Source organism: Haemaphysalis longicornis, unplaced genomic scaffold (assembly GCF_048455015.1).
Source record: "Haemaphysalis longicornis isolate Haplotype H1 unplaced genomic scaffold, Haemaphysalis longicornis Haplotype H1 scaffold_9, whole genome shotgun sequence".
Classification (NCBI taxonomy): domain Eukaryota; kingdom Metazoa; phylum Arthropoda; class Arachnida; order Ixodida; family Ixodidae; genus Haemaphysalis; species Haemaphysalis longicornis.
In genome coordinates this window covers 134,718,049-134,742,395 of record NW_027526460.1, presented here as the reverse complement: position 1 = coordinate 134,742,395, position 24,347 = coordinate 134,718,049, and the positions used below count along the sequence as shown (strand labels likewise).

General features: G+C 47.8%; 1 protein-coding gene across 1 annotated transcript; it reads left to right on the top strand.

Moving 5' to 3' along the window:
- Positions 1–6,170: 6,170 nt before the first annotated feature.
- On the top strand, positions 6,171–23,661 carry Rpn7 (regulatory particle non-ATPase 7). The gene is made up of 8 exons (XM_077685416.1): positions 6,171–6,377; positions 8,764–8,969; positions 11,833–11,978; positions 12,854–13,073; positions 13,991–14,099; positions 16,395–16,563; positions 20,039–20,144; positions 23,465–23,661. The coding sequence occupies exons 1-8, from the start codon at positions 6,236–6,238 to the stop codon at positions 23,531–23,533; spliced, it is 1,167 nt and encodes a 388-aa protein (XP_077541542.1). The 5' UTR covers positions 6,171–6,235; the 3' UTR covers positions 23,534–23,661.
- The last annotated feature ends 686 nt before the right edge of the window (positions 23,662–24,347 follow it).

The window sequence follows — 24,347 nt, the reverse complement described above, 5'->3', positions numbered from 1 at the left end:
TGTAAGTCATGGAGAAAGCTTTGTGTTTTGTTTTAACTTTGTAGGGATTATGGTTGTGTAGGTGGATAGCATGTTAAGTACAGTAGATTTGTCTTTATAGTCCAGTTTCGCTATGTTTTTTAGCCGAATTATTTTGTTTGGCAAAAACAGTGTCAATGAAGCGAGGCCAACATAATTGACTATAAGTCTGCACAGTAATGCAGCGATCGACCTGAGCCTTGCTGTACAGTCCAGGTATTGCACGTTTTGCAGTGGGGGCGCTGTCATTCCTATCAGGGTGCTGTAAATAAAGCTAGCGGCTGCAGTGATTCCCTTTTTCGCATCGCGGTGGACTTCTTTTACCCACTTTTGTCACCGTTTGACCTTGCACACAACTGGTGGAGGAGAGTGGTTTCAATTCCTTTGGAGAGGCACAAGAAGCAGCCAGTAAACAAACCATGGAAGTAAGGGTGGCACTGATGCATGCTTAAGGCTGAGTGTGCGAGGTGCTTTTGTGTGTGCCCTTATTGGCTCATTGCTAAAAATGTGGACTTTGACGCAGCACTTTTATAATGGACGGGCAGAATTTTAGCAATGGAGTTTTGATGAGATTAGACACGGCCAGAGAACGCACAAGACACACAGGGCCGTGCATTTGTGGCCATGCATGACACACTCGAGCACTGTGTTCCCCTAAACCAGAATTTCCCTGGCTGTTGCTGCTAAGCATGCCAAGAGACGTGATTGCGTTTAGAAGAGCATGTTGTACCATTCCGGTAGCCCTGTTTGCTAATGCTGTCGAAAAATAAAGACATTTTAAAGTGCGTGCTCGCGTGTTGCCTTTTTAAGTGTTGAAGTGACTGCTACACACCGTCTAAACGGTTGTCACAGTGACATCCTAAACAGTTGTGACCGAAACACGCAACTGTGCGTAGCACTCTGTTCGAGAAATTGACGCAAGTGTAACAGCGTATCTTCTTGCAGCTGTTCTGTTTGGGGCAGTTGAATTGCCGTTGTGACGCACCGAACAGCAGTGTCGCCCTGTAAATATTGATACATTTTAGCTTAGGGGCAATGCAAAGGCTCACGCTCTACTTTTACCTCTACAACAGGGGACCAAAAGAAAAGGAACCTTTGCTTCTTACAGGTGTCTTCGATTGTGCTGCACTCGCTGCACTCATTCAGGTGGTGCAGCACTCGCCTCTTCAATTTTCGAGTGCAGTGCGCGGCGCCTGCACTCTTCTCTTCGATTTACCGACGGTGCAGAGAGTGCAGGATGCGTTCGCGGCTTTCCCTGCACCTCCCAGGGAGGAGGTGCAGAAGCAGACGACAAAAGTACAGGACCGGTTCTGCAGTGGCGGCGCCTGCACTGAACTGGCTGAACTCGTTCTGAACTCATGAAGAAAGTGCAGGCCAAATTGAAGAGACCTTTTATTAAGTGCGGAGCACTTTATGGGCTCACCTTGTCGTCGTAGCTCGCTAACGGTTGATGTCAAGCAACTGCCGGAATTGGGCAGCGCAGCGAGATAACGGACCCAAGTAGAGCCTGGTGTACCGTCGACAGGTAGTTGCACTGAGGCTTTGAAAACCACTCGGTTTAAATAGTCGTAGCCGTTCGAACCTCGTGAACCGCTGGCGCTTGTCACCCATCTCCCCGTTGTTTAGCACAAAGAAAGCTGCAGGTACATTTCAGGCAATATCTGTGGATATAACCGGCAGCCCCCACGTTCTTTTAGTTAGGAACGTTCTTCGGGCTGGTTTTAACGGTAGTAAGCGGAAAAAGCGGCCGTGCAAGAAAGAAATGGCGCGTTCGAAATGCTGCAGAAAGGCTCCAGCCGCCCAAGAAAAAAAATGACGTGTTCGAAATGATGCAAAACAGCTGCAGCATATGAAATTAAAGCAAGCAGAAAAAAAGCAGAACTCCCGCTGGCGCAGTTTCAGGCAGGGGGGGTGCGCGAGCACAGCAAAGGCGGGAAATTTGAATGGCATATTCATCAAGAGAGGAGTGAGAGAGGGCGATGAAGAGCGTGATGGGTGGCAGCAGTGGGCGGATAACGGCGTTACCACCCTTTATTGCGAATCACTGCTCCATGCTTCCAACAGCTTTCACATTGAGTGGAACGGCTTCAGTTTTGTTATATAGCACTGCTGCACCGCAGAGTGCAATTCTTTTTAGCCAGTATGTAGGTTCGATCCCAGCCACAGTTGCTGTTTTTCTCGTGGAGGTGGGAAATGAAAACTTATGTAGGTCGATATCTCCACACATGTCACGTTAAACATCCCCAGTGCTCTGAATTAATCCGGGGCCCTCTACTTGGGCGTACTCAGTTCACAGACCAAGTTGAGCTTTGACACTTCTGGTGAAAATTCAAGAGGGAGGGAGTAAACAGAAACAGATTACATCCTCCTGGCCCACATAGTAGTACCGAAGCATTCACTTTTTGTTGGGGGTAACAGTGCCTTTTGCATTTGCAGAGTTGCGTCTTCTGCTAGGATTATGCTGACACTTGGGTATTGACTTGCTTGTGTTGCGAAGAAAGCATTTGCGCTCAACGGTGTTCGAGAAGGAGTGCAGTGTGTACAGCTGTTGCCAGGTGTAGTCCAGTACTCCTGGAGTGTGAGGCAGGAAGTATTATTGGGTGTCGTACGGGAATCCTGGTAGCTGAACAGGTACCACAGTGTTTGTTCAACAGTCGCGTGCTTGCACGCAGAACAGGTGAACGCAGGTGAGTGCGGCACCCAGCCCAGCCTCGTCTTTACATCAGGGTGGGTGTACAAAGCTTGTCAATCTTGTGCCATAGGAGGGAACTGCCAACGCGTTTTATTGCCCCTGCACTCCACATACCGTATTTTCGCGCGTATAACCAGCACCAGAAATCCGAAAATTTCAGTGGCAAAGTAGGGGTATGGATGATGAGCAAGGTTTTTCCTTTGGTGCAGCTTCACTGCAATGCGTGTTGTGCCGGGAAGCTCCGACGCAGTAACACTGACTAAGCCTTCCATGGCAGCAATCGCGCAAAACATAACAAGGACAAGGAAGAAAAAACAAAAACAAGAAAAAGATAAACACAAACAACATGGGTGGAACCAAAGGTGACCTTGTGTACAACGGTAAGGACTGCGAACAAAGGACGAAAACAAGAAAAAAATAAACACGAACAGCATGAACGGAACTGAAGATGACCTTGTCTGCAACAGTAAGGGCTGCGGCTCAAGTGGTAGCTCTTGCGATAGCAATGACACTGAGTGAATTGTGACTTTCGCCTTGCACTCAGTGTATTCTACTTGCTACGTGTATGCTTTTTCTGCCTGCATAGTATGTGATGTGTTGCTTGAACAGTAGCTTTGGTGCAGCCTTTCCTGTATCAAATGTGTGGACAATACGCAAGGATGTTTTTTTTATTTTCTGGTGGGCTGAACCTGGAAGGGGGGGGGGGCAGATATATGCAAGGGCGGGTTATACGCACAAAAATACGGTATCTCCTCACACCTCTTTCACTGCGCACAGCATGGTGGACCGTGGACATGGACAGTTCAAGTTGGCCTAGACTGGGTAAAGGGGTGCTGAGATCACAGTGGGTTTCCTGTGAACACTTAGTGTAAGGCCTGCTTCATACAGTCCACAGTCCACCAGCTTTTGTTTTGCTTCTTGGTGGACCTTTATGATTGGTGCTGCCAAATGCTGCCAAACACGGTAAAACAACAATGCAATTATCACCACCGATTGTGCCCAACTGCTGCAAGCTATGGGGAGGCGGACACTGCAGGGCTTTGCATGTATGTTCAGCAAGATGTGCTATCTGTGAAGGGTGTTTCGCACCGTAATGCATTTCGTGCCATCTTGGGGACACCTTGAAGTGGCAGAGAGAGCAATTTTATTGAAAAAAAAAGGGAAGTGGTCAGCTGCTCTGTTTATAGGAAGGGGAAGGAGGTCGAGTGCAATATGGTCAGCAGATAATTTGCTAGAGGGCTCTGCAGCGAGGCAAGAGGGTTATTGTTGTCAGTTGCAACCATCAAAGCTTGTTGAAGGGCTTATGCCAAATCATTGGGAGGTTTAGTTCAAGGACTGATTTCACTGATTTCTTTACGCTTATTAGAAATTGCCAGTATCAGTGCATCACGCTTGCTACCAGAAGCAGGATGTGACAAGATGACCTTGTCCATAATACTTGCCGTTCCAAGTGAAAAGGCTTTTGTGCGCTTGCAAAAATGACTAAGAGCAAAATGAATTACTGACGCGCCCACACAAGCACTGGGTGTCACAAGCATGAATGCTGCTCTTGGGAAATGCCCTGAGGAATTGCCACCAAGTGCGGACAGACTCCCAAGAGTGGCACCCTGACGTTTTCTGTGGGGCATTTTTGCTGTTGTAATAGAGACAGCCTAATGAAAGTAAGGAACCTGACTGACGTGGACAGACTGCGCCAGCCATATTCATCATCATTATCATCCCCCTACTCAGGTCCACTGCAGGACGAAGGTTTCTCCGATTGACCTCCAACGTACCACGATCCTGTCCAGCGGTGCTCAAAAAACTGGGGTTTATGTTGGAGTCGAACAGTGGAGAAGAGAGGGGACAAATTTCAAGCTGGTTGCACCGCCACTCTTGGATTTGACTTGTACGATTGCAAACAATTGATTGGTCCTAAGTGATGTCATGAAACAACTTAGCGGTAACTGCGCGTTTTGCACCGCTTGAAAAACTTTGGGGCATTTTGTGTGCCGTTATTAACTGAAATAAACTGGTAAAAACAGGCACGTATTTGTGGCACTTTATGAATACATGTCCTGTGTGTGTCCAGTGCATGTACATGCACCGCAGGTGTAGGGAAGGCAAGATAAAATGGTTGATTAGCCCCCCCGCCCCCCCTTTTTGTAACATCAGAGCTGTTGAATGTCGAGCCTTTTTGTTTGTCTGCTGTATAGGTCGTGCGTCATGCAGGGGTGAGAGTAGGTTACCAGACCAACCAGCAGCCTCATTTGGTGGGTGGTGGTGGTAACAAGCATTTATTTTATGTACAAGGGATACAAAGACGCCATGTTACGCTTTAGCAAATTTTGGTGTCTAGGGGATCGATTAGGTATATAATGGGTTGGGGAAAAAGTATGATGCATCTAATGGTACATCCAATTGAGTATGAACTTAAAGGGAATGGTACGTGAAGGCCAGAGGTCTTGACGAAGTTTCGTAGAGCGGCGAGCAGCCGCCGTTCTTCGCTCTGATTGGAACGGCTTGGATAAAGCCAATCATTAAGGCTCGGTGGGATTGCCAATCCTACGGTTTTGAAGGCTTTTGTTGTCGACAGTTGGTAAAGCAAGGGCATCCCACAGGATGTGTGCAATGTCATTATTGGCTGAGCACTGCAGCGAACACTCGGGATCATCTAGGCTACCGTATCTTGTGGCACAAAAGTGTGGGGTTCTTGCAGATCTAGTTCTAATCCTGTGAACGACCGTGTGCCATTTTCTGGGCCAATGCTGAGGTATGACTGGACGCTTCACTCCTAGAGCTGCTCGTAGTTGCAACTTTTTTGGGAATCGCCGGCGGGGTGGCTTCAAGATCCACCGACAGAGGGTACAGTGGTCTCGCAGGGGTGGGATAGGGGAGGACGGAGCCTCGCGCGCCTGCTGACGTTTATCTGCCGATTCTTCTGCGCAAACCATAGAATTTGCGCGGCGGCGGCGCTGCAGTTCTCGGGCGAGCACCCGTTTGCGCTGGAGCAGATTTCTAGTGGGTGGAACTGGGTTTAAATTTTTTATGCCTTTTTTTATTTCTCACCGAGAGAGTTGGCGGCCTCACCATCGTTCATGGCTTTATAGCTACAACCTTTTCCTCCTCAATCAACCTTCACTTAGGGCGTTCATAGGCGTTCACAAGTTGTGGTATTCAGGAACTTTGCGATTGCATGTTATTGAAGTCCCAGCGCCGATCAAGGGACTTTAGGGCTACAGTTGCTATGAAGAAATTAACAGCATTCGAAACGGCCGCCTCGCAAGTGTCGTCACGCGTTTGCAGTGTCGTCACGCAGTTCTCCTCCATGGTGATGACTACAAATTCTAAATATTTTGTCTAACTTTTAGTAGCAAAGTGTTTTATTACAAAAACAACTATTTTTTTGTAGGTTGCACTATTTACTACACCTAAAGAAGTGGCGAGGACGCATTTTACGAGATGCATCATCAACATCATCATCATCATCATTTTCAGTGTTTCGAGGTGTTGTGTGCCGTCGTGCGGGTTCGATTTTGATTCATCATGCCGCTTGAAAATTTGGAAGAGGAAAGCCTGGAGAAGAATCCCAACCTCGAGCTGGCGCAGATAAAGTTCGTGCTGGCACACCATGAGCCCAACAACGACAAACTCAAGCAGGACCTCATGAGTGCCATCACCGAGCACAGTAAGCCGGAGACGGTGTTTGGCAGGGGCCACCACTGCCCGTCTCATTCCGTCTCTTACCATTTCTTTTCTAAAATGTTTGTGAGAAGCGCGGACTGAGTGTTCACCTGCTTGTCTGCTTTTCAGCGCGAGTAGCACGGGACGCGTTTACTTCGGAAGTACTACGAAATCTCGCAGTTAGAGCAGCTAATGTTCTTTTATTATGAGCGCCTTGCATTATCAGAAACAAAGAACCAACAACCTAGAAATTGGCAGACTTGAGCATAGCGTATCACGCAACTGCGAGTTGAAAATGACGTATTTACGTCTCCCGATTTTCAGCTGATTGCAGCTGAGCGGCAGTGACTCAGCAAGAAACCCCTCCACCGCTGTCTACAACTGTTTTTTTTTTTTTTTTTTCTCTGTTTTGTTTTCACGCTCATCTAGCTTCCGAAACTGATTCAAATATTCCAGCCTAGGTAGACCTCCAGGCCGTGTCGTTCGACTGTTAGCAGAGTGCGTTGCCTTCGTGGGAAGCGAACAGCGCATCCCTTGGTTTACTTGAGAGTTCGAGCGAAGCGATTGTGGTTTGGCGGTAGTCTCGTTGCGCTGTTTTATGCGTCGTATTTCCACTGGAGCCTCGTGCAATACTCAATTACCCTTCGGCCAAGGTTCGTACAGGTCCTTGAAAACCCTTGAAATTGAAAATTCATTTTTCGTGAGCGTTGAAAGCCTTGAATTTTTCCTTCTGCTTTAAAAGCCTTAAATTATTTGGGCAATGAAGAAGAGGCCCGAATATGTGACCTGCTTTTCATGACTTATCGGTGTGGCCCTGCATTAAACACGTTTTTGCCATTTAAAGCCAGCGTGGGAGTACAGGCATGCTGTGTCATGTGGAATAAAATACCGGCATCAGACGGTGCAGAAATTAGTATTTGGCCCCTTCCATATCTCGTACTGCTTTCTGCATTGCCGCTTCCTGTTAGTCATTTTGCATATCTCTCTGTTGTTGTGGCCCACAATAGCTATGCCGCTCTACATATTGAAAACAAATGGTGCTGACACTCCAGGATTGCATAAAAATAAGCACAGAAAAGCAAGACTCCGAATGTGAGAACACGGTGCATCTAGCTCATACGCTTTATAGGAATATTTTATTTTGAAGGCTGTGATGGTAGGCAGAGTCAGAAGAACGGTCAATACCCTTTCCCATTGATGAACACTGAAATTTAGGGCAGGAGAGTGGCGGGAGGTATTAATTTGTGTTCCTCGCTATGCGAAGCTGTGTAATAAGAGCATTTGCAGAGCTCGAAAAAGTTCAACATGGCATGGCTTTTGAAAAGTTCCTCGGTATTATTGTGGTTGGCATTAAGCTTGACCACTTCCAAGTGGTGGAGTTGCTCTAAGGAGATATTTATCAGACACTTTTTCGTAAAGTTCCTCAGTACTATTGTGGGTGGCACTAAACTTAACCACTTTAAAATAGTGGAGTTCCTCCAAGGAGGTTTTTCTCAGTCATTTTAGAGGCGAAGCATCTGGTCACGGTACTAAAACACCAGGACATTTGTTTTCCAACACCTTGGGGTAGAATGTAACGCGTACCAAACGAACACACCGGAAAACTCATTTTCCAACGCTTTGCACTAGAACTTTCTATCTCCATAGGCAAAAACGCACACGAAAAGAACGCACTGGGACACTCATTTTCCAGCGCCTCGCGCTATACTCTGTTACAACTCAAGAACGGCACCACCTCATGTAGTGTATCACTCCGCCAAAGCGCCGGACCCGTGACGTCAGTGTGCGCGTGTTTTGAAAGGAGTTTGCTATGAATGCGTGATATCGTCTGCCTTGTCTCACACAGTTTGTTTGTTGTCACTGGAGTCGTTTATAAGCATATTAAGTCCAAAAATCACGGTAACGGCTCACACCATGTTCAAAATATTCCCAGTAACGCCCTACTTGCGCCGCGCGGAGAAACATCTGGCTACGGTGATAAGGCACAGCGGCCACTTCTGGTGCCGTTCTTAAGTTGTCACCGAGTATAGAACGCATCGTGCTTCAAAGAGACAGCACTGTTACAGCAAAGATGTATACCTGTACCCCCAACGGCTTCATCATTTTGGGAAAAAACGCCAAAATCTAAGAAGCGGAGTGCTCAGCTTTGAAACCGCATTATACACTTAAGCATAACTTCGAAACCACATCATACACTTCCCTCCCCAGGTTTCACGGGTGTGCAGATGGCTTGTTTCTTTTTTTGAAACTTAAAGAAGCAAATGTTTATCGTGTGGGCAGTAACATCAGGGAAAAGCTGGTGCACGTTCTCCTCTGCACCATTGAAAATGCTTTGAAAGGGCCTGGAATATCCTCGAATTCTTGTCTCTGAATCCTGTACGAACGTGCAGACATGGCGCCGTTCTACGAGGAGACGTGTGCGGAGCTGCGGTGGCCCGTGGACCAGCGGCTGCTGGCCAACATGAAGAAGGCCAACGAGGAGGAGGTGGCCAGGCTGGACTCGGCCATCGAGGACGCCGAGAAGAACCTGAGCGAGATGGAGGTGCGCGAGGCACACCTCGCCAAGGCCGAGTACCTCAGCCGCATCGGAAACAAGGTGCCGCTCTCACTCTGCTCCTCTTCTTTCCCGGTTCAGACGGGGGGGTGGGAGAAAACACAAAAGAACTTATCCTTGAAGAAAATCTGGCTTGCAGGAACCCTCTTAAAAAAAAGGCCATGCAGACAGAATACAAGTTTGGTTTATTCGAAAGGTTTCGTGTTTCCTCCAGCACTTTTCTGGCGGCAGAAATTCATCACCTTTGGTTAAAATTTCTATTTTCCCACCCAATCGTGTGTTTTGGTGACGTCTGCATGAAGTATCAAGGGTAGGTATCCAAACGAATTTCCAGTGCGTCATTAGGCTCTGCAGCCTTGCTTGACGTCAGTCCTCCCAGATGGCGCTACCATAGTCAGCTACGGACCGTTGTCTGCCGTTGCATGGCTTTTGACTGTATTTGCACATGGCCTGCTTTTGTTACGGTAGAAAGCAATCGTTTCCTGAAACATGGGGTATGCTCGACAAACAGGGTCCCGTAAGACTTCAATCTGCCAGATTGTGTGAAAAAACTCCAAAGCAGTGGACTGCTGTGCAGCTAAAACAAGCGTAGTGTGCCCAGTAACAACAGCAGTGGGCATTGTTACTTTTATGTTTACGTGTACTTTTGTAACTTTCATTATTTGCCCCACCATTCTTACTGCTGTAAAATGAATATGCATAACTTTTAGGTGCAAATAGCTCGTTCAGCAAGCTTATAAGCCCGGCCTGATTTGCATTTGCTTTTGCCGGGTCAGCCAGTCGCATAGCTGGCACATATGCCATCATAGGTTCTGTTGCGGGAAATGAGCTAGTGGGTCGCATGGCTATTCCCTTTTTTCCTAATTATATAGCTTATTTGGGCGGAGTGTGCGTTAAAAGTAGTGTCAGTACGATTCTAATGAGGCGATCTTTCGAATGAACCAAACTTGTATTTTGTCTGCATGGCCCCTTTAAAGGGGTTTGATTTATTATAGAGATAGGTTTGTCCCGATAACTGCAATACCATTATTATCACAAACTTCTAACAAGTGATGCAGATGTTGAGGAAAACGGATGAAGCGGTCGCAACTCCCCAGCCAGTTTCTAGTGAGGTCTCTTTGAGCTCACCGAACTTGTTGCTGCAGACCTAACCCATCACCTAGAGACACGACAGGGGGATTGTAATGGGGCGTCTAGCTCCATTCGGTCGTATCTCTCAAATGCCCTCATGCAGTGAACACACTGGAAAAGACGTTTGTAGTGCTGGCCTGCAGTAAATCACTTCCAGCCGGATTGCGTCACTGTGGCGGGAAATTCGAAATTTCCTTAATATTTCCTGCTCTTTCTCGGTGAAAGAAAATCCTCTTTTAGTGGCTGTAGTGGAGCTGAGGGAGTTACCCATTAGGGCTGGTTATTTTAAATCGAACAGGTTTGTATCGTTTCTTCGTGGCCCCTTCAACAAAACTTTGTAGGGCGAAATAGAGCTAGTCAGGCCTTGTGATGGTGGGGAGCACAGACGGGGCAGATGCACGGGGCCGCTGACTAAGTGAATATCGGGGAGTGGGAAAGATGAGGCGGGGTTTGCTTGACGCTTGATGGTTGTTGGATCACAGTGGACAGTGAGAAAGAACTGGCCGCAAAATCTGCCTTGGAGAGCTCGTGTCATTGCAGGGCATGCTCGTTACTGCAGGCGTGGAACGACTGTGCCAAGCAGTGCCGGGGCAGAAATGCTGCTGCATGTTGCTCTAAGTGAGCATTAAAACAACACCGAAATGGAGCTTGGGCAGGTTAGGAAGAAAAGTGAAAAAAGATGAACATCTTTTAAGATGACCATAAGACGTTACAAGACTTGGCACGTCCCCCTCCATCCCCCTTGCTTTTGCTAGCTTTCACTGTTCAAAGGTGGCCTGCACCTGTCAGCAGGGAGCTTGAAAGTCAGCATGAAGTAAACGCAGTCATTGCAGGGTAGAGGGAATGCTGCTTTTTTAACTGTCGCCTTGCCTCCTCCTGCATTGGAGCCGAATGTGAGTGCGTACTTACTTGCCAGGAGCAAAGGACACCGTTGATCTTTGTCCTGGTTGTAGGTCATAAAGAATTTTTCAGATCACAAATTTCTTCCCTTTTGAAGCAGAAAGGAGCTACTTCAGTGGTTACATTTGTCAGCTTACTTCGGTTTGTGCCGGAACAATACTGCCATTCCACATGACGAAGAGTGGTTAGAAGTGTGGCTACCGTTTTGCTTGTTCTTATCAGAAATTCTTTTGCGTCGCAGGCGTTCACTTCAAATGTTGTTAGTGAAATGCATTGCATAGTACTTGCTAGAAGCTTCTCTGGATTGCTTCTCCTCCTGAGGTCATACTGACCTGCTCGGGTGTGGGCTCTATGAACCCTTGTAGCTGCCCTAAACTAGATTTTTTTGCGGTGGGCTTCAAAAGGCTAATGCGCTTGAAACAGAGAAAAGGGTGAGTTGTACACTCAAATGCTTGTTGTTTGACTTGCAGTGCACAGGTTGTCACTTTCACTGAGAGTTCACCAGGCTTTGCGCATTGACAGAACATGGTGCCAAGACAGGGACAACTAGAGGAAACATTTTCTTGCACGAGGCAGTGAAAACTAAAGACAAGCAATGATGTCAGTGGAATAAAGAAACTAAGGGAACACAAAAACAGAAGCCAATGGGGCGAAGTGGTGGGGTATGGTAACAGTGCCATTTTATCGCGGGATATGAGTTGGTGCGTGTGTTTATCAGTCTTTCATCGTCCCCGTCTCCGTGCTGTTTTTCACAAGTGTTGCAAGCAAACCAGCCAGCCTTACTTGAGACATTTGGATTCGCTCGTCTCGTTCCCCGTGAAAGCTCTGTGCACATGTGGCTGGTCTCACCTGCTTTTCCTCTTCACCTTTGCAGGAGGCAGCGCTGACCCAGCTGCGCAAGACGTACGACAAGACGGTGTCCCTGGGCCACCGCCTGGACCTGCTGTTCCACCTGATCCGGCTGGGTCTCTTCTACCTTGACCACGACCTCATCACCCGAAACATCGACAAGGCCAAGAGGCAAGGCTCCATTGCGCTGATGGCCGTGAAGAAGAGAGAGAGAGAAACGTTCATTAGGAGGAAAAAAAGGAGGTGTCACGATTGTCCTAGGGGTGGTGCCCTCCTTCCAGGACTGCAGACTCTTCTGCTCCTCTCCAGGGTTGAAGAATTAAGTCCTTCTGATTCCCATAGTCGGAGCTGGCCAGAGCTGCCTCCCATAGTGCGACCGTATTTGTGGTGGTGTTTCCTGAAGGCCAGATGATAGGGCAGGCCCAGGTTGCATGAAATATGTTTAAGGGTTCCCGCATTTATTGCATGTGTCTGTGTGTGTTTGAGGGAACATTTTGGATAGCCAGGATTTGTTAGGGTGAGTGTTTGTCTGGATTTGCCTGGGTGTTTGAGCTTCCGCGCCAGAAAGGGACTTGTCCAGGTTGGGGAAAAGGGCTCATTGACCTCTATGTACGGTGAGGCATTCGCCAAAGCCGCTTGGTAGGGGCTGCGGAAGGCTACAACTGTTAGCCGCGCAATTTGTGAGATCTTGAAGGGTCGTAGGCGCGACATGCTCTGCCACACATACGCGAATAGTCGGGGGAATGGCGTGTGGTGGCAAATCCGCAGCTGTGTTTTCATTACTGCATGCCAGTGTACCAGTCAATAGAAAAGCATATTTGTGCCTAAAAAAATAATGAGCCTAAATTTTTTATTTTTCTGTACAGCTGGAGTGGGAGGTTAAAAAAGTTGTTTGCTTTCCCGCGTATTAGTTCTAGGCATTTTCTGGCATGTGCAGCGCATACCAATGTTTGCAGACACTGCACGCTTTTTAGCCAAAAGCGCAGTGGAGCTGTTATTATGCACGCTGTGCCATCATTGCGTCCTTCCCATGCCCGGTATTGCAGCCTGATCGAGGAGGGGGGCGACTGGGACCGGCGGAACCGGCTGAAGGTGTACCAGGGGCTGTACAGCCTGGCGGTGCGAGACTTCAAGGGGGCCGCCTCGTCCTTCCTGGACACGGTGTCCACCTTCACCTGCTACGAGCTCATGGACTACCAGCGCTTCGTCACCTACACCGTGCTCGCCTCCATCATCGCCCTGCCCCGAGTCGAGCTGCGCGAGAAGGTAGCATCTCTCTCTCTCTCTCTCTCTCTCTCTCTCTCTGTCTGTTGTGAGAGCAGTCGGGCGTTTTCTAAAAGCACAGTGTGCGCGGCTCGTGTCCATCCTTTGCCAATCCCCCCTTGCACACATTGCGCACCCAAGTGGTGTCATCAGACTACTTAATGCAGAAGCATGTCAGCGTTCAAATTCCGGCAAACCTCTTTCCTTTCTTCTCTAGTGAAGAGCTCTCTCTCTCTCCCACACACACAGTGTTTGCAGATGACACATGGCTTTCCTCTCCTCTGGTACACATTACCGATGAACCGTGGCTCTAGGCTCCCACAAAGTGTCATATAATGGATTCCACGGTTTAAAACCACACCATGCAACCCCACATCAGATGCGGACTACTACGCTTCGCTGTCCGTCTAACATGCGAACCTCCATTCGAAACGAAGGGGCTTTTTGCTACGTTGCCGCTCTCAGTGCATGGCGGCAGATGCCCGCTTCCGCGTGTGGCAGGTGCTCGCAGCCCTTAGTGGGCTCCACCAAGTAGTGATGTGTGCTTAGAGGGCAGTGTGCGGTGCTTTTTGGTGGTGTCAGTGAGATCTTGTTCAGGCCATCCTACAGAACACCATTTCATGACTTTCCTCGCGTTAGCTCTGTCCCAGCTCTGTCCCTGTGGTGGAAAGCTTTGTCCCTAATAGCTTTTTCCCCCATAGAGTGGTGCTGTACATTACAAATGATCACTGAGTCAGACTGCTGCTCTGGAGTGCATCCAGCCCCAGAATTCTTCAAATGAATACTGCGAGAATAGGCAAAATCAGGCCAGTTGCAAGGCAGGTCGTGCACACCTCACTTGTAAAGTTTTTAAGCTGCACAGGGACTGCTCGCCCTGCGCCCGTAGTGGCCTCTCCTCTCTCAACGCCCCTTCCCTGCAGGTGGTCAAGGGCTCCGAGATCCTGGAGGTCCTCCACCGGGTGCCCGACATCAGCGAGTACCTGTTCTCCCTGTACAAGTGCCAGTATGCCACCTTCTTCCGAAAGCTGGGTACGGGTCGCTCTCTCTGTCAGATGTGTGCTGGTCGCATTGCTTGGTTGGCGGTTGCGATGAAGGTACAGAGGGCAACACACTTGTCTATATACTTATAGCCTTATCTTGCCTCGGCCAAAAAGCATTTGAAGAAAACTATTGTGTCACTCTGAAGTCTTAACCATATATTTTCACCTCAAGGTTTTCGTGAAAAGTTTAAGTCCGCAGTTTTGAGAGGTAACTAGTTGAAGTTTAAGTGAGTGTATAGACAAGGGTGTTGCGCAGCGTACTCGGTGGACGTACGGCATCAGGGAAGGCGAATTTATTGCTTTTGGGGATGGACCACCAGGTCGGGATGTGGGGACAGCTTTATCTTGCTCGGAGCCTTCCTTACTTGTTTTTTTCTTGTACACAAATACAAGTGCTGACTTGGAGATAGCACATTTTATGCAAATGACAAAATTGAGAGCCCTGGGTGCTTCCTACATCAGGATTTTTTCCCTGCTGCAGCAAATGGGGCCCTGTTTTTTGGTTGCGTTTGTTGAGCTCAGTGCAGGTGTCTCCCTACTGGGGCATGGATTTTTCTGAATGAATCTATCGATTGTTAATGTTGCAGTTGCTTGGTGTTGCTTGGTGTTGTTGAATTTGTTCTGACGCAGTCATTGATTCATACCAACCCGCCCGATATTTCACTTTCCCTAGAGCATTGCAGCAAACACAATTTGCACATGGGTGTGCATTCTACTTTCCAATATACTTGGAACCACTGAAGTGTTATAATCATTTGAAGGTTGAAATTTTTCTGTAAAGGTGGGCCCTTGCGGTTAAAGCTGCTGTTGTGTATATCACTTCTGGAAAGATCACTAAAACATAATGACTGCAGTAAAATCTATCACGCTTAAAATGTGTTGCGAATTGTGGCACATGGCATAAACAAACAGAGATCAAAAGAGCAAACGACAAATCTCTGAAACTTTTAGGGCGCTAAATTTACCGAGCTGAGGTCAAGGCCACATAAGAAATTAGCTCTTACAAGGGCCAAAATGTGGAGCCAGGTTAAAACAAGGCGCACTTTGTCTCGGTCAGAACCGTGCAGCATAAATGGCAGGGAAATTTAAACCCTCGGTTGGCAGGGTAATGTTACGGCAGCTACCAGGCCATCGGCATTCCAGTCGTGCTTTGTGTCTGTCAGCCGTACTGAACTGATTCATCTCGAAAACAGGCGCGGAAAGACGTAGACTAAGAAAAGTAATACACAGGACGACGCGCTTACTAGCAACTGGCAACGTTTATTAGAAAACAGAAATATATAGGGAGACCAACCGACATAATTCACTGATTAAGGCTTATACATAATTCACTGATTAAGACCTATACATAAATTATCAAACAAAAGTTTCCCCCGACATAAAAGTGCAACCCATGATATGCTATTACCGTACGTGTCGTTCCAGAAACGCCAATTCTGCTTCCTGCAGACTGACTGAAGATTTACTCACGCACATTGACCCCTCCCGGCTGATATTCCATGCTTCCATTATTTCCCTTTCTGTCTTGCCCCTGTGCCTAAACAACACGGTTGTTTTTTCGAACATGGGTTTGCACCCCCCCTGTGCCTTGCACTCTTTACAGTGCGAAGCCAGGTGTGTGTAGGGCCTGCCCACCAGCGAACTGTGGTGCTCCCGCAGTCTTATGTTCAGGCATCTGCCTGTTTGCACCCAATCAGTGGTGTATCGACTGCCGCTACCTTGTGGCAAGGCCTACATCGGGCAAACAGGCAGATAAGACTGCCTGAACATAAGACTGCGGGAGCACCACAGTTCGCTGGTGGGCAGGCCCTACACACACCTGGCTTCGCACTGTAAAGAGTGCAAGGCACAGGGGCAAGACAGAAAGGGAAATAATGGAAGCATGGAATATCAGCCGGGAGGGGTCAATGTGCGTGAGTAAATCTTCAGTCAGTCTGCAGGAAGCAGAATTGGCGTTTCTGGAACGACACGTGCGGTAATAGCATATCATGGGTTGCACTTTTATGTCGGGGGAAACTTTTGTTTGATAATTTATGTATAGGTCTTAATCAGTGAATTATGTACAAGCCTTAATCAGTGAATTATGTCGGTTGGTCTCCCTATATATTTCTGTTTTCTAATAAACGTTGCCAGTTGCTAGTAAGCGCGTCGTCCTGTGTATTACTTTTCTTAGTCTACGTCTTTCCGCGCCTGTTTTCGAGATGAATCAGCACCAACTCGCCCAACTTGCCATCCTGTTGTACTGAACTGAACTGGTCCGATCCTGTTGCGTCTATTGGTGCAGCGTACGTGGAGCAGCAGCTTCAGCGGGACCGGCTGTGGGCGCCGCACGCGCGCTTCTACGTGCGGGAGATGCGCATCCTGGCCTACAGCCAGCTGCTGGAGTCCTACCGCAGCCTCACCCTGCAGTACATGGCCGACGCCTTCGGGGTCACCGTGGCCTTCATCGACCAGTGCGTAGCGCTGCTCTGGGGCTGCACTGCTCTCTCTCGCTCTGTCTCCTCCCTTTCTTGTCCGGAGTGTCCTCATTCTGTGGTGTAAACAACAAAAGAGAAAAGAAGTGGCATTGGTAGGAGTTGGATGTGAAGGCGCCAGAAGGTGTGCCACCGTGCCTAGAAGCTTGTACAGTGATAACCAGTACAACGTGTAAATCGGCACCAAATGCTTCTTTTAGTTTATGTAAGGCCATACACCGAATGGAATGCATCGCAGGGCGGCCAATTGGGCGAGTTGGTGTGCTTGCACATTGTAGAACAGTACGAAACAACGGGGAGTACAGGGTGTTGCAACGATAATTGGAACACTTTAAAAATTTTTCCTGAGCGAACCGCTGCTCTGTTCGCGCTCAAACTTGCCACGAAGGTCACAATTTGTGGTTTATTTTGTTTGATACCGGGAACAACGACAGTACTTACCTGTTTATCCTGAAAATAAATAAAAGTGATCTTCGCCTTTGGGAAAATGGCAGCGATTTGGACGTGCGAGCCAGCGCAAGTTGATGTTGAAACGACGGAACCACCTGCAGAGTGAAACGCATGTTTGGGATTCACCTACGGAGCCAAATGGTGCAGCAGACAATCAGAAAACCCGGTTTTTGGGCTTGCACATCCAAATCGCCGCCATTTTCCCATAGGCGAAAATCGTTTTTATTTATTTTCAGGATAAACAGGTAAGTACCGTCGTTGTTCCCGGTATCAAACAAAATAGACCACAAATTGCGACCTTTGTGGCAAGTTTGAGCGCGAACAGAGCAGCGGTTCGCTCAGGAAAAATTTTTAAGTGTTCCAACTACCGTTGCAACACACTGTAGAGAATGCATACAAAAGCAAACAGGACAAGCACTTGTCCCTTTTTTTCGTTCCATTGTTTTGCTCAGGATCCCACCCGTGGAACCCCGTGGGTAGTATTTCAAAGCCATTACTCAGCCTCCACTCCAGGGAGGCTCTGGTCCCTGGACGCACGGCACAAGCTAGATTGCCCATGTGTTGAAGGGTGGGGCCACATATCTCCTACAAAAATATTCTGGGTTTTTCGCTTATTTTTTCTTGCAACCCCTGCTATTTTTCAGCCATAACATTAGCTTTAGTAACCAAAAAGCTTCTTAACAAAGTTTGGTTAATTAAATTTGTTGTAATTGCTGACCTCTTTTTATGTAATGTCCACCTGGCCGTTGTATAAATCATAGGCAAAATTAAAATTGCTCTAGTTCCTTTAAAAATGCAGCATATCTTCTCCATCTCTTTTCCCTGCTGGAAACTTCCTTTACAGAGATTGAACTGGCAATGTTTAAGAGCAGTTGTTGCTGGTCGTGTTGGTTGTGGTCTGCCAACATGGTTATTAGCACAGAGTGAACAGAACATAAGAAAGGGGACGCGAATGGGTGCTACCTCTATTTATTCGAAATCACCAGTGGCACACATTTATACCGATGTCCAGACTTGCGCAATGAAACATCTTCTTTCACGTGGCAACATCAGGGGTGAGACAGCCCAAACAGATTTGGGAGCAGTTTTCGGAGCAGCAAAATTTCGGTTTTGGAGCAGAAGAATCTTGATTTGGAGCAGTTAGGGACATTTATTACATCCTCTTGTGAGCTTAAAAAAATCATTATTTCAGCAATTTGCAGGGTCAAGTGCACATTTCAATCAGTTTTGAATACACAGAACACTGAAACAGCCTTACCTGAAGGAGTTTTTAAGAGTATCACAAAGTACTAACTGCACTACCTTTTTCCTAACTGTTGACATTGTGTTGCGGCTGCATGCAACACTGACAACAAAACTGCCGTTAACATTAGAGAGTTTTAGCAGTCCGTCTGTTATGTTGGTTACTTTGTTACCGGGTTTACCGGGACCGGCCTGCGCCTGCACGCGCGGAAGGGCTAGGAGGCGTGGACAAGGCGAAGGCAGGCCCGCGGAACTAATCCCCCTACCGCTACGAATGCCCAAGGGCCCAGACGAGTCCCGGTCAGCACGGTAACTAACACGACGGAACAGACGGACTGCTAAAACTCTTATCAAATTTAAGGGCTCCGCAATCGTGGCGTTTTTTTGCCGTTTTAATGCTAAAATTATTATTTTTGTAATCCCAGGCTGCGTTGTACGAATGACTGTAGTCACGGCAACAGTTGAGCAACTTCGAGCTAACGGTCGCATAGCCCAACCAGCCTACCCGTTTCAGTCCCCGGGGCGCCGGTTCACCCTATGGTCATTTGAGTAGCGTTACTGCTTAGCCACCTAGATTTTGGCATTAAATTTACTTTGCATACATCAAGTGTTACAGTCGCGTTCTATGGCAACAGTGTAGTCCTGTAGCTATTGGGCGCTGCCTGAACAGGTCGCGGCGCCGCAGCACAGCCCGCAACTTTCGTGTCGACCGTTCCATCCCCGAGGCTCGTGATCGCGCTTCGAAGCACAGCAACACCTCAGCATTTTAGAACACCACAACGAGCCAAACAATTCACTTCACGAACCCGATTATAGACGCGCGCACCGCGTTTCGCAACTCAAGGACAAACCACGCCGAAGTCGTAGGCCCCACATTTCAATTAACTTTTTTTCGAGCTGCGCAACTTCCCGTAATCTGGCACCAATCTCAAACCATATCCCCGCGTTAACGTCACTGTTCCGAGCCACAACAGATAGAATGAATAGACTGGAACCCAGCTGATAGCGTAACACAAACCAGGGAAAATATCGGCGATGCGCACTGAGCGCGTTGGAAGCAGCCAGATAAGGCGGCGGCCATGTTTGTTGCCACAGCGATGCATAATCGAAAGCCGTTTCAGCGAACTCGGACGGAAAGCGAATCGAGTTTTAGAAGCTATCGCTGCTTCGTTTCAGTCTTTCTATTTGTGCCATTTCTGTGTTTGCGATTGACCGACGATACCGGGATGCGGGAGGCTTTCATTCCCGCCGAAACTGACATGAGCATCAAAATCCGTGTCGTTGAGGCTCTTCTGGAGCAGTTTGGCGCAATTTTCGCCATTTTCGTGCTTTTGTAGCAGCTTGGCGCAGGGAAATGGAATTGTATCAAAAAGGCGCAATATGCGCAGCTGTCTCACCCCTGCAACATGCTTCATCGAAGGAATTTATCTAAGAACTGCAGCTCAGCGTTGAATAATACTTACACAGCCACTCCCCTTCAGTCTTATGCGATCTGCTTCTGTTTTTTTGCGCTCATAAGAATGTTTTTTGACAGTGCACCGTTGCGGTTTTTCAAACAAGCCTACAGTGAGGATGCAAAGGAGCAGTGATGTTTTCGTGAGCCTGTGTTGTCTCTTGTAACAGTGCCTCATCTATTGGGGAACTTGCGTTAGGCCACGTGACTCTTCTGCTGGGGCTGTTGCATTCACAACGACTGGGGTGTACACAGTGCAACAGTGCAGGGAAATGAGCTGTTGCTCTTCTCTCTGCTCGCCTTGTGTAGGGAGCTGGCGCGGTTCATAGCGGCCGGCCGCCTCCACTGCAAGATCGACAAAGTGGGGGACGTGGTGGAGACCAACCGCCCGGACAGCAAGAACTACCAGTACCAGGTCAGTAGGAGGACGGGGGAAGGCTCGGTCGGTTCTCACTGCTGGGCTGCCGTGGACAGAAGTGCCTGTTTTGCACGTGCGCAGCTGGTGCAAATACCCACATTGCAACAGACGAGCATGTGCCGACACTTTGGGGGACCAGTGTTGGGTTGCTCATTAGTCGCACAGTGTTACTGCAGGCGTCAATGCTACCTGTTTTGGAGAGACATGCTGCGAAGCCCTTAGTTGCTTGCCCAACCATTTTGGGGTCAACTGCGTTGCGTGATTGCAGGCATCAACAGCAGTGTACCAGGGAATGAGAGGAGTTCAGATATGTGGTGTGGATTGGTGATGCATACTGGTCAAAATGGGCAAAGATTAAACACAATTAACAAAAGTTGGCGCTGCTTTGTTATCCTGCTTATGTACTTTCGTGTTTTGCGCTGTAAGCATTTTGAACTGCTAACTATGTGTTGTCCTTTTAGTTTGTAGGTCTAGGTGCTAGATCGTAGTTGCTGCTAGGAAGTGGCAGTAATATTTTCAGGAGGGTGTACGTAGGGTGCCTGCTTTTACATGACCACAGCACGATGCTCCCTCTCGCTTGAGTTTACAGTTTTGTGAAGATAGGCATTGACGCCTATTCCTTGCCAGGTACTATCAGCAAGCAGGGTTATGTTTTGTTATGTTTTTGCCACAATTGTACGGGGCACACTGCAGGAAAGCCTCGACCCCTGCATCAGAGGGGTTGAGTAAACGCCATCGGAGTTTAGCATGTCTGAGTTGATAAGAGTGCAGTGAATTAAAAGGCAATGTAGATGGCTGAAGCAGAGGGACATGTTGTAAGTGCGTTATAAGAAATGGGCTGTAAAAATGATCTTAGTTAGAAACTGGGCCAGCTTGACCGGCAGCACCATGAAGTGGGTGTTGTAACAAAAACAAGCTGAAATTTTGTGTGTGCTCGTGGCATTCAGAGCAAGCGTAAAACTCTCTTGCTGAACTTTTGTTTTAGTCTCGGGAGCATTGTGATCAGGGGTGTGGCTGCCACCAATACTTGTGAAAAGCAGCCCGACCAGTTTCACTAGTCAGGGTTCGCACAGGTCCTTGAAAACCTTGAAAACCCTTGAATTTAGAAGTGTCAATTTCAAGGCCTGGAAAGTCCTGGAATTTTTAAATGGTCCTTGAAAACCCTTGATTTTTCTGGAGAGAACCAATGACCCTGTCTTTTCACAAGAATTTAAAGTGTTTGTCATGGATTTTAGGCATTAAAAATGTAAAGAAACATTCTAACAATCACGTTTCAGTGTATTGCATGAAATTACGAGTTTGGTGGATTGTCATTCTTACGAGGCAACATTAGGAGCAGCATTCCTCAATAGAATCCATGTCACGATACAATCCAGTGAAAGCCGGCTTCTCTTCTCTATCTTGCATATTCCATTTAGTCTGCGGACGGTCGCTCATTGCATGTTTGCTGTGCCTCATACGCTCCATCTGCGTTTGCTTTTATGTGCAAATGGTAGATGTGTACATAGTTCATCCTGCCTTGCAGCAGCACTTGATTTATTTTAAGCTCATACTCCTGCTGACAAAGTAGAAGATGCAGGCAAAATTATGAAGTTTTGAAATCAAACAGCCTCAGCAAAACACCAAGAAAAAAAAGACCTCTAAATGCCTACTGTGAAATAAAAAATAAAGCTGGGGGAGCATTCATGAACCAGTTAGCGCCTATCTAAATGTGCACTAATGTGCTTAGGAATTGGGCAATAACGAAATTTTGCATTGTGTTGAAAAAGTTATAAATAATCCCATATAAAACATTAGATGGGGGCCTTGAAAACGTGTTTTCTGGTCCTTGAAAGTCCTTGAAAACCCTTGAATTTTTGCTTTTGAAGCCTGTACGAACCCTGCTAGTGGTCTGCTGTGAATCTGGCCAAAGGAGAAGCAAGGGCTCCCTCCCTCACCACCCAAGTGCGGGCCTCTTTGTTTTGTGCCCTGCTTCTCCACCTCAGTCGTAGCACACTGGTACTATAGTTGCTATTCGTTGAAAAGTTTAGCGGTCAATTTCTTCGCGTGGCAACACTGGAAACGGCCACAGACATGGCCGATGCGCCAAGGACACGGTGCGGCTTGGGCCACTGCGCCCGCATACTGAAGAAACACTGGCGTGCGTCATCTGCTCCGTTCCAATCCGATTCTAAACGGTGGCGTCGACAGATATGTTATTAATCGCATTCACATTGAACTCGAGGCAATACTTTGCGTTCGGTGAGGTAGAGTTTGTAACGTGAAACAGTCATGTGTTTCACAGTCGTGCTTAGCATGAGCAAGTACCGCCATCCCGCGGAGCCCGGCGTAACGAGTGACTGCGGTGTAACGAGTGACAAAAGTTTGTAGCCCACAAACTTTTGAGAGACCTACGGAAACCACAAGAACAGGAGCTCCACCAAGAGAGAAAAGGAAGGTAGCCGTAATACCCTACATCCATGGTGTGAGCCACAAGCTCAAGAAAATAGTAGGGCGGTCGGGTGTAGACCTTGTTTTCTCTGCTCCCGACAAATTGAGCAGCCTTTGTCGGAAAGTAAACAGCGATTGCCCAGCGGTCAACAGGTGAACGAAGAAACATGCAAAGCCCTTCGTTCAGTGCCGGCAAGAAGTTATCTATGAGATACCATTGTCATGTAAAAGGTCGTACATGGGTCAAACGGGGCGCTGCCTAAATGATCGGCTTCGAGAGCACGCGTGTGATGTAAAAAATGCAAAAAAAGCAAAAGATGCAACAGGGAGCACGCTCGCTGCGCACATTGTAAAATTGCTCAGGTTGCTCGCCTTCGTTTGAGCAGTGCCACGTGGTGGCCGGGTATCAGGACAGGCTACGGCGGGAGATCAGAGAAGCATGGGAAATATACAACCGTAAGAAGGATTGCATCAGCACACCCTCCGTCGCCCTTACTGGGAAAGAAATCGAATTTCTTGGTAGCGAGGCGAGATTGTGTGGAAGCTGCGATATAAATTTTGCTGGTTGCTGCAAGTATAGCAGTAGTACAGATCACTGCACCACAGCAGATATTGTCGTCTTTGTATATTGTTTGCATCTCTTGTATTTGTAATTCCTAGATTTGTATATCACGTGTTTTCTGTCTTTTCCTATTTATTGCCTGTACGCGACAATAAACCTCAGTTGTTAGTCAGCGCCCTGTTTGTGTGATCTTCCTTTCGTCTCCTTCCTGCGCTGTTTGTGACTCAGTTATGTACCAACTGGCCCGCCTACAATCTGTGTTGCAGTCAATTTGCACAAACAAGTTTACAAGAGCTGCGTGCCTTCCTTCTTTCTCTCGGTGCAGGCCTGTATCAAGCAGGGCGACATCTTGCTGAACAGAATACAGAAGCTGAGTCGAGTGATCAACATCTGAGCCAGCCTGCTGCTGCTGCACGCACCGACGACGCCAGCAAGCTCTCGCCACTTGCAGTGAGGCTTAGCACGACAACCTGCGGCCTTGCTGTTCTTATTTGGAATAAAGTGGACTGTTCTTCATACGAAGAGAGTGATGCTTGGCGGTCTTGTTGGGTTCTTGCTGAAGTCTGGGGTGCTGCTAATTTGTGCAGTGCTTACAGGTCTATGGCAAAGGCAAATCTTCACAAACGAGTAAAGGGGGCGTCACTCCAGGCCGACAGTGCACCGGCGATCTGTTGGCAGGCATGTCACATCGCGCCAACAGCAGCTGTTGGCCGGCCATTGGCAAGAAGTTTGCAGTGGAGCAATGTCTGCATGGAGTTGATGGAGTGGGAACAACCAATGCCGCCGAAATGTGCTGAGGAAACACCTGCACCGAAAGTGTGCCAGCTTCATCATCTGCATACCGAAGTGGTAAATGTAAAACAGCCCTTTCGGGAAAAAAAACTACAGTTTGCATTTTTATTTTACGAAGCAACACTTTTTTTGTTCTGGTAATTGCTTGGAGTAACAATCTGCGTGCTTCTTGGTGGAAGGCCTAGAAGGTACAGCAGCCTTGCAGTCTGGGTGGTGGCAAAATGTGCCACCAGCCTCGAGTAAAGCAGTCTCTTATCAGTTAACCTTATGGACTAGAAGGTGGCTAAGTGTTGACCAAATGGTGCACAGCTCAGCTGCTATAAAAAAAAAAGTTCCTGCACTTTTGCAGCCGCCCCTTTCCATAGGGGTGATTTCCTGTGCAAGCCGGGTGAACTTCCCAAGCGTTGTAGTCCCAC

What these genes read in the sequence shown, in the direction of transcription:
- Rpn7 (XM_077685416.1), top strand. Translation starts at nt 6,236, where the DNA reads ATGCCGCTTGAAAATTTGGAAGAGGAAAGCCTGGAGAAGAATCCCAAC. An exon ending in GAGTGCCATCACCGAGCACA is followed by an intron (nt 6,378 to 8,763) that starts GTAAGCCGGAGA and finishes ACGAACGTGCAG; the next exon opens with ACATGGCGCCGTTCTACGAG. An exon ending in TCAGCCGCATCGGAAACAAG is followed by an intron (nt 8,970 to 11,832) that starts GTGCCGCTCTCA and finishes TCACCTTTGCAG; the next exon opens with GAGGCAGCGCTGACCCAGCT.